At 35.7% G+C, this 10,456-nt stretch overlaps 1 protein-coding gene across 1 annotated transcript; it reads left to right on the forward strand.

Annotated features, from left to right (window-relative positions):
• Positions 1–5,047: 5,047 nt before the first annotated feature.
• Positions 5,048–6,694, forward strand: LOC137709770 (NAC domain-containing protein 7-like). The gene is made up of 3 exons (XM_068448754.1): positions 5,048–5,222; positions 5,317–5,588; positions 6,014–6,694. The coding sequence occupies exons 1-3, from the start codon at positions 5,063–5,065 to the stop codon at positions 6,692–6,694; spliced, it is 1,113 nt and encodes a 370-aa protein (XP_068304855.1). The 5' UTR covers positions 5,048–5,062.
• Positions 6,695–10,456: the final 3,762 nt, after the last annotated feature.

Consider the following 10,456-nt stretch of genomic DNA (forward strand, 5'->3'; position numbering starts at 1 on the left):
ATTTGATGGGTTTGTGCTGAAAATTCGAATGGAGCTGTAGAAAACTAGGAGATTAAAAATTACAAATTTTAAAGGAGTTTGCACGTGGAACACAACATATACCTATTAAAATTTGGATCAAGAAAAACAAATAATGGATAATAGTGTTCAAATTTAAACAACTTATTAAAAAAAAAAAGGAAAAGGAGTCTTGTCCCATTTCGCGCATAAAATTGTATCAAACAACAGATGAAACATGGGTATTTTCGTCATTTTAATTTTTTTGTTCCGTTTCGTGTATGCGCTACCAAACGCAGGATGAAACAACTGTCTTGTTCCATCCTGCGCGTATCAAACATAATACAGAACATCTGTTTCATCCCGTTCCGTCTGCGTACCAAACACTACCTAATGAACGTGGGGCTAGCCCACGCCGGAAATCAGCCGCCTCGTACTGAACTCCGGGCATCATTCCATATGTTGGGCCCACCTTCCACCACCACAGGCACAGAAACACAGAAACACAACCCAGCTGACTCAACTGTCACGCTGTCACGTTGCTCGTTATTCACCGGCGCAGTGGCGGAGCCGAGCTAATTGGAGCCAATTATTTTAATCGTTTTGTTTTTAATATTATGTATTTGGAGAGGTGTCGCTATTGTCGTATCCAGGGTCGGTCTGTGGGGCCCAGTTTATGAGGGCAGATAAAGAAATAAAATACAGTAGAAAGTAGAAACAATTGCGTACCAACCAACCAGAGTCCGCGTGCACTTGTTGGTGAATGGAGGATAATACTAAAATATTTGATTTGATTTTATTAATTCTTTTTCCAAACCTTAAAAAATTTTCTTTCCCGAGCTGTGGCAATAATTTATTCGCACTTTTTGGGTGAAATTATTATTTTTTTCCTTTGTAACGGGATGGCCTTGTATTTTGCTTGTTTATCTAATACATGTTTATCGTTATTGAAAAAGTGAATAATTCATCTAATAAATGTTAAATTTTTTCAAAATCACATTCAAGTAATAAGTAAATCATGTACTTGAATATTGTTATTAATATATTGAGGCAATTCTTATAAGTTAAATATTTATCATGATCATGTACATGTTATTTTACGAAGAGAAACCATTAATTGCAATGATCAGTAGATTGATTTTAAGTCATTTGACAAGCATGCATGTTCTAAAATATAAGAGAGAATGTAATCACATATGGGATGAGTGTTATTTTCAATGCTTATTTTATTTGTCCGTTTTTTACTTTTAAAGAAAACCAAGAGAACAGGCACACATTTGGACAAGTTAAATTTCTTAATATATGATGAGATAATTAAGGCTAAAATGTGTGTTTATACAGTATAGTTTTTCTCACTTAGAAGTTAGGAAAAGTTTATCATTTTAAGTACGGAGTCTCATGGTAATCATCTAGACGGTAACTTTGGTATCATGATTAAACTGGACGTGCAGATCACGCGGTGTAGACTCAGAGAGATGGGTACACTAGCTAGGGCAGGTGTTACTTTATGGCGAGAGAAAGTTCATCACAGCCTCCCCAGGTATGGAGAGGGTTAGAGGGGTTACCACCAAAACATCCTTCCATTCATTACAAATATCTCCACACATATATTTATATCATCAGTCATCATCATCTACAATATTACTAATAGTCAATTAATTTGTTTATGACACTACTAATTAAACCCTTTGTTATTTTGTGCTTCATTGTTCTTCAAGATTTAAGACCATCCAATCCTCACCTTCCAATCTCCTCCTTTCGCTCTCACATTGATAGGATGGACAGCGTCAAAGAAGCTCAACTTTAATTTCTCTTCTAGTCTCCATCACTGGTGGGTGGCAAGCTCTCTGGAGGTTACCACCCCCCCTCCCTCTCTCTCTCTCTCTCTCTCTCTCTCTCGATATTCATTGATTGATTTTATTCAATTTCTTGAGCCATTTGAGCGCCTCCCTTTTTTCTCGGGCAAAGCTTTTGCAGCAATCAAGCCACCCATCCACCATCCCACACAGAGACTCTGAAAAGATAAGGAGAGAGATAATGTACATTTGAGGAGAGGGATATAAAAGATTATTAGGGCATGTGTTTTGTTTGTTAATATATGCTTTGCTTCCTTCTTATTTAACTCTACTTTCTTCTCCTTTTTTCCTTTCCTAGCTATACTCCACCCTTCCCTTCCCTATTTTCACTTCCTCCGGATCCGATCTCTCTCTCTCTCTCTCTCTCGGACTAAGTACAACAGCAGTTTGGAGGCGGAGGGGGGATCAGTTAGTTCAATTCCCAAGGATTTGCTTTCTTTGTTTCTTGTTTTGTTTGTTTGTTTGTTCGTTTGCTGTCTGTTGTTCCTTTCTTTCTGTGCTCCTTTTTTGTCTGCTTCAGTGGGATTTTTCACAAACAAAAAGTTAAAGGGTGACGAAAGAAAGCCTTGCTTTTTCTTGTCTTGTCGCCTTCTCTGTAAGCTGATTGGTGATTGGATACGAGGTTTATGGTTCATCAACCAGATCTGCGTGCAGCAATTCTAACTTCCATAGGGTCACTGTGTACCAGATTACCAAGGTTTTTACATCGTCCTCTCTCCTCCTTCTTCATCATCATCATCTTCTTCTTCTTCTTCATTTTTCTTTTGGGTTTGCTTTATCTTCTTTGTTCTAATGGTTCCATCTGCGGTGCGATCACTGCTGGTAAATGCATTGAATGATCATGAATTATTTGGTATTAAAGCTTATTTTGTAGGGTGATCATGTTTCTCTTGCTATGGAATGGCATAAATCGATCGATCTGGTTGTTTTCAATTTTCGTGATGTGTGTGCTTCATTTATATATATATATATATATATATATATATATATATATATATATATATATATATATATAATATAGCTAACACTTGGCAAAATATTATAACATGTGGAAAAACATTAGTCTTCTTTGATTAGTAATATCTTCCATCGAGCTTTTTAACATCTTTCAATACTGGGTTTACCCGAGTGATCAAAATGTCTTCTCTCTTTTGATCAACTTGATGGAGTTTTCATTTCCTTATACAATATGGATCTATACTGTCTATAACATGTCATACCATATTGGTTACATGAAAAAAAATTCATTTTTTTAATTTGTTTGGAATATTAGAAAACAAAATCATTAAAAGGAGTCCTACATGCATAATCATTTTGTTTCTGGATATATGGTAACTATTCTTTTAACGTTGTTTTTTTTATTTTTTATCATCAGATAGTTACATGAATTATAGTTGATTTAGTTACATGAATTATAGTTGAATGTGTTATCTTTTTTCAATTCACACAAGGAGCCATTTTGCGTATGGTTAATACGCATCTCTAATTTATATGTGTTTATATGTGTTTGGGGCTTTTTTTTTTTTAATTTAATTTAATTTTTTTTTAAATGACCTTTTATTATGGGCTGATCGATTGAAAAAAGAAAAAGAAAAAGATTATACTAATCATCATCCATTATCTATGGATCGAATGAAGTAAAATAAAATAATAGCTTCGATCCCAGGTCTTCCATATCACTAAAATCTTGTATTCTGTAATTTATCATGCAATTAATTACTACAGTTTTTCTTTCACATCTTCTTTTTTATGTAATTGAATCTAAGGTCAACTTTTTTTTTCATTAAACGTATCTTTTTTATAGGTAAATTTTGTGAATACATTTTTCAGTTCAACAGATATATTTTTTGTTAAACTGGATGATGCCTCAGTGTTTACAATGTTAAACTGATTTACATGTAACAGTGAGAACATCATGTCTTTGTAAAAAAAAAAAAAAAAAAACCAGTTAATTAGTTCATCAAGATATTACAACACTAATTTTCTTCATCTCACCACCAATATATAATAGTAGCCTTATGCTTTGATGGCGAGTCATATTAATTTTCTTTTTTGATCTTGTTCTCCGGTACTCCTAGCTAGGTGCTGGCTTTTATTTAGTAATACCAAGTTCATGGCCTTGTAATAATTTATTGATTGTTAATGAAAATATTCTTCTTGCTAATTGTCTCCCATTTTGAATGTTATAAGTATCTAGCTTGTTGTTTGTTAAGAATCTATTGCCATGTTTTATAATCGGTAAAACAAAAGGTAGAACCGTAGATTAATTGGTAGCAGATTAACAGATTAATTAACACGCCAACTGGTTTCCTTCGCATAATCTCCCATAATCTCTCTTAACAATATCTGGTGACGAGGGGAGATTTTATAGGACGATATCTTCTCTAATTTGGTAAGTTTTAGGTTTTCTTTTGATTTCCCCCTTTTTTGTCAGAATTCTTAATTAATTTGCCCCTAGGGTTCTTCTCTAGCTTTACGTATATCTATTTATTTTTATCAATTCTCTAGGTTTATATACATATGCTATGTATTTTAGCCATTCGACATAAGATTTCTTAATCATTGTAACATTGGGTTTTCTCCGTTTTCTTGTTTTCTGTGGAACCAATTAGAAAATAGAAGGCTTCTTTCGAATAGTACTCCACTGTAAGAGTCAACAGGATTGAAAGTAGTTGTGATCTCAAGTTCCTACCCTTCATATATACCCGCTACGTGATGCTTTTTTTTGTACTAGAATCATATGGTGCATATTTTATTTGAAAGATAGGAACATGACATAAAAAAAAATAAAAAAAAAAAACTTTGCAGCTATTGTGTGATCGCGTATTTACACAGTTATACTACAATATTGGTCTATAACTAAACAATTTGGTTTGTTATTTTGGCACTAATGTATGTGCAATATTATTCTTTTCCTAAACTACGATCCAAATTATTCATGTAGCAGGAGAACATTAATCATATATGCGTGTGTATACTTTATTAATATGAAATTTGTATTAGAACTTTAGATATGCAAAACTAATTTTGAAGTCAGTAAAAGATATAGTCTTCTCTCACTTTCGCACATAATCCTCTCACAGCCCGGAGAAAAAATTTGTAATATACCTTAATCATATTGCTTATTATTTGTTCATGTTTTTCTATTTTGGTTTGAATGTACTGTTCAAGTTTAAATTAATGCAGGTTTTCATCATTATCCGAAGAATATGGATACGCTTTCACATGTACCCCCAGGCTTTCGATTCCATCCCACAGATGAAGAACTTGTTGATTATTATCTTAGAAAGAAGACTGCTTCGAAACCAATTGATTTTGATGTCGTCAGAGATGTTGATCTCTATAAGATTGAGCCATGGGATCTTGAAGGTACTAACTAATTAATTCATGGTTTGGTTATACTAGACGAACTTGATTTATTATCCACTGTTCATGTTCACCATTATAATATTGATTTGGACAGATTTGTGCAAAATAGGAAGTGGTGATCAGAATGAATGGTACTTCTTTAACCATAAAGATAAGAAGTACCCTACCGGACATCGATCAAATAGGGCAACAAAAGCCGGGTTTTGGAAAGCTACAGGAAGAGATAAGGCTATTTACAGAGGAAAATTCCTTGTTGGCATGAGAAAGACTTTAGTCTTCTACAAAGGCCGTGCTCCAAATGGACAGAAGTCAGATTGGATCATGCATGAATATCGACTAGAAACTAGTGAAAATGGAACTCCTCAGGCAAGTACATATTAAGTTTTGTTTTTTGTTTTAAGCTATGAGCTTATTACATGTCACATGTTGTGCATTAGTCCTACGTACATCGATTGTGCCTAATATACTTTAGAACATATAGATATAGTTACATATCTATTGACCCTTTCCCCCGAATAACTTCAGTTTATATTTGGTATAGAATATGGTATCTGAGCTAAGCGTATCAATTTATACAACTACATTTCAAGCTTTTACTTATTCCTTCCATGCATATCTAGAAATTTAAGCAAAAATTAAGACAATCAAGTATTGGTTTGTTACTGCTCATACCATGCATGCGCTGTACTTTCTTTTATCGAACAGGATCGATGAATTTATGCGCCTTCACAATTATATATGTTCCTTTGCCATAAAAGCACCAAATATTCCTATATGATTGCACCATGCAGGAAGAAGGATGGGTTGTGTGTAGAGTGTTCAAGAAAAAATTGCCAACAGTGAGGAGAATGGGAGATTACGAGTCACCAAATTGCTATGACCAAGTCCCATTCATGCAACAACTTGATAACTCTCCAAGAACATCAATTTCCCACACTTACGTATCATCACAATATCAGCAGCAGCTACACTATTCACAATGCAAGCCAGAGCTTGATTTGCAGTACAACATGCCACATCATCATCATGACTCTTTTCTCCAGCTCCCTCAATTGGAAAGCCCCAAAGTTCGTCATCAGCCAGCTACCCCATATGGTAATTATGTCATGCAGTCTTCCATACTCACACAAGAGGAGCAATTGCATTACTTCTGCCCGCAAAATCCTTTCAACTCATCTGCGTCGTCATCAGGACATATGCATTACAACAACACTGATTATCTACAAGTTGTTGATCAAGTGAAGGATTGGCGAGCCCTTGACAAGTATGTTGCATCACAGCTCAGCCATGACCAGCAAGATGCTTCCAAGGAAGTCACAAATTACTCCAATGCACAAGAAACATTTCATGTGGCTGAACACATTAATATGCTTGCCAATGAAGCTTCCAGAAGGCCAGACTATAATAATAATGGACAGGAGTACTACGCCTCAACATCAACCTCTAGTTGCCAAATTGATCTCTGGAAATGATCAAGAACATGAATATTACAGTAACTGTTAGCCACTACATGATACTAACTAATCGTAGGAGGTACACTTTAAAGGGATCGATGCTGTACATAAGAAAACACAATTATGGTGTTAATTTTACCTATTCGACTTTAAATTTGTGACTTTTTGTGTTGATGAATAGAGGACAACTAGGGTGACCAGTTATATGTTTAATTATAAAATAACTTAGTGAATCAATTTCAAACCATTTGCTAGAGGTCGTAACAATCCAAACGCTCCCACTACATCAGGACCCTTTCGACGTTGCACAAAAGCCATTACTTTACGTTCAGCTAGCACTAAAAAGGCTACTCCCTATATATAGTAGGTGGACTGCAATATTTTTTGAATGTATTTTGCCTTATTTCACATGGCTAATATTCTGTTTGGAATGCTACTTTAGTAAGTAAAACTCCTTACAATCTTCTTGATCAGATCTACTGTACTTGAAGTCAGCATGTATTAATTGTGATCATGTATATAGGGCAGGTGGCATGAGTACATATGTTGAAGCTGAATGTGTACCACTTTACCACGAATGCATGAAAAGAAATTGTTTGGTACACGACAACAATTTACGGTATCTGACATGGTGTTGATATACTTGGTACTAGCTAGTCAATAGCTGCCCTTTTGAGAGAGAGGTTGCTACGCAATGTTTACTGTTTCAGACTAGATGAACAGCTAGCACTTTTAATATCTCCTGAGAGATTTTTGAAAATGACAATTTCATTCTGTGGAAAGAACATGATCATGCTCATATAGCTATTACTTACGATTGGACATTAATTGAAAGGATAGTTCTTAGTTAACAGATTGCCTTAATTGTTTGTGACTTACAGTGATTAGAGAATGCTTTTCTAATCGTTTTTCAACAAGGCCGGTCGGAGCCGTTGTGTCGTTTGCACAACTGAAAGAGAAAACAAAAGGATCATAACCCAGAAGGTAGATGTCCAGCGAGTTTTGTGCTTTAACTTAGCACTTATATATCATGCACGCCATGTGGAAGGGAGGTCGTGGAAAAGCATAAGTAATTTGGGACATCATATGCACAGCAGCTGAAAGATCACGGTCCACTCAGCAGCACAAGTCAGCAGCTATAAACCATGCATGATTGAGACTTTGTTAAATGAATCTATATTTAGTACACTTTTAAATCAGGATGGTTAAAGTTATATATAGCTAACTATATTTTATAAATAACCAAATGACTTTACAATTTGTGTGACCCTTCGCAGGGGATGTTTCAATGAGAACCTGAATTATGAACGGTTCAGATCATAGGATATCTTATATATATTGTAGTCCCAAGCAATTGTTTAGCACAAAAAATATTACTAACTGGTTAGCACTTATTTAAAGGGAGGCTTTGTATTGAACACCTTATTGTGAGCTGTTTCATTCTTCCGTTTGGTGAGGCGAATAAAGGCTTGAAGAGAAATCTTTTCTGATCTTCCATGAATGAATAGCAAAGGTAAGTTTGTATCAAAGCCACTAACTTTCCCTGGTGAACTATACTCTTACAATCCCCAAGGGCTCTTACCAACAGTATATGTAGTTTTTGGAATAAAAACTGAATTTATGGTTTCGTTTCTGATTGTAGCACACACATTTGGAAGAATTGCAATTACTAGACAGAAAGGAATATGGCGGTTTTTGTGCTATATTTGCAACCATATATATGTAATGGTCAATGATCAGAAGAAAAATAAAGCTATATATAAATATGTTGAAATAAAGGTTATAATTAGAATTTGCATGTCATAACAAAGAGACTAATTTTTCTACTTTGCATACCTTGCAAAAAGATGACTCGATCGAGCAGCAGAAGCTATTCTTGAACAAGTGTGGTTCCCTTAATAACAGAAAACTTTTAAACATGCATATGCAGCACGGCGGTGCTTATAAATTTAGGTATTGATTGTCTACCGCCTCAGCTTCCCGGCCAGCCAGCAGCAGGTTGAGCAACAAGTCTTGCAGATTTAGACTTGATGAACCCGCTCTGTTTACTTTAAATTTTAGCTGGTGTGGGACGGGAGGGATTTAAATAGCAATAAAACAAGACAAAGTAGCTTCTTTTTTTAGAGTAGTACTACTGGATGTAATAATGAGTGATATATTGGGATATAGTAACAAGAATGAATATATGTAGATATAAAAGGATAGATGGTTACTACATGTAATATATGGACCTAGCTAACTAAATGAGCATCTACTCTTACTTAAGTTGAAGTCAAACATCGAACTCCCTTTTAAGCAATGAGAAAAACATCATTGAGCGTGCTCTCATCGACTCATAGTTGGAGAGAGAGAGAGAGAGAGAATGCTTGGGATGTGGACTCACCAGAGAAACAGGAAGGGAGTGCTTGTTTTCTGACCAAGGTTGACGTGCTGGGTTCTTATACCTTTTTTGTTGCGTCACCTAAGATAAAAGAACAAACTATAAAAAAGGCATGTATCCATTGTATTTTATATCGGCTGGCCTGCATATATGCGCGCGCGCGCGTGAGAGAGAGAGAGAGAGAGAGAGAGAGAGAGAGAGAGAGAGAGAGAATTTGGTTTCAACCTGGCCTGCGTGCTTCTGAAAACTCTAGAACAAGCAGACTATGCGCAATTATGCTTGCAGTGTATATAGTTGAATAATTAGGGTTTGTTAATAATGTTGTTTGTTGAGTAAATTAAACATCATTCTCTTTTTATTTGTCCAACAAAATAAAACATTATTTACAAATAATGTCAAGTGTGAAACAACGGCATGTGAAGCAGCATCATTAATCAAGTGCTTTCCTTAGACGTTTCATAAGTCACAAATTAAGGTCCACAGTTCCCGGAGTCCGTTATTGATTTCGCTTAGTGATGCCATTTTCTGTGACTACCGTACTACAGCCTGTGCATGACATGATCAATGGCGTCTTGCCTAGATATAAATTTTATTTTTCTATAGATTGCTAGATAAAAATTACACACATACGAATCCATATATATGTACCCTACCATATATTCATAGTAGAAATACAAACCAATTATACCTTTTGATGGTGGCTAAGTTTTTAGCGCCGTGCGACACACATGGGCAAAGATGATGAGAACTGATGAGGAATGAGGGCACATTCGCTGATTGGATTACGTAACGCTAGGGCTGGGAGCCAACCAAAAAGGAGTGCAAATTGACGGATGTTCGGGTAGCACTCAATGCTTTCTGATTGGGTGGTACAATTGGTTGAATGCATGTTTGTTCACTTGGAGAAAGTGAGGACATGAATATTTAATGGCAAGCTACTAATTAATTAGACTACACCCAACTCTCGGTTAAAAGTCAAAATACCTCACTTATTCCCTCCCCAAACACAACCCAACCCAGGCCAAATGCCAAACTAAGACCAAATACCCCCTGAGAATTAGCCCACAAACGCGTGGACTCGCCCAAAATTACCCCACTCTCGACCCGTTCACTCGCCCACTCACCCCACATGGCCCGTGAGCCTTCAGGGCCCGACAGGGGGGGCACTGTCAGGGCTGCTGTTGGCCACAACCCAGAGCCCAACGGCTGGCATTTTTGGACCGTTGGTTGATCCAACGGTCTAGATTCAATTTTTTTTTTTTTAAAATGTTATTTTAAAATACATTGAATCCAATGGCTAAGATCGAATATAATCAAATCTAATTGTAAAAAAAAAAAAAAAAAAATCTAACGACCCAAATTTAAATCCAACGGCTAAAATAATTAAAAAAAATTATTTA

This window comes from Pyrus communis, chromosome 12, assembly GCF_963583255.1.
Source record: "Pyrus communis chromosome 12, drPyrComm1.1, whole genome shotgun sequence".
In the NCBI taxonomy this organism is placed as follows: Eukaryota; Viridiplantae; Streptophyta; class Magnoliopsida; order Rosales; family Rosaceae; genus Pyrus; species Pyrus communis.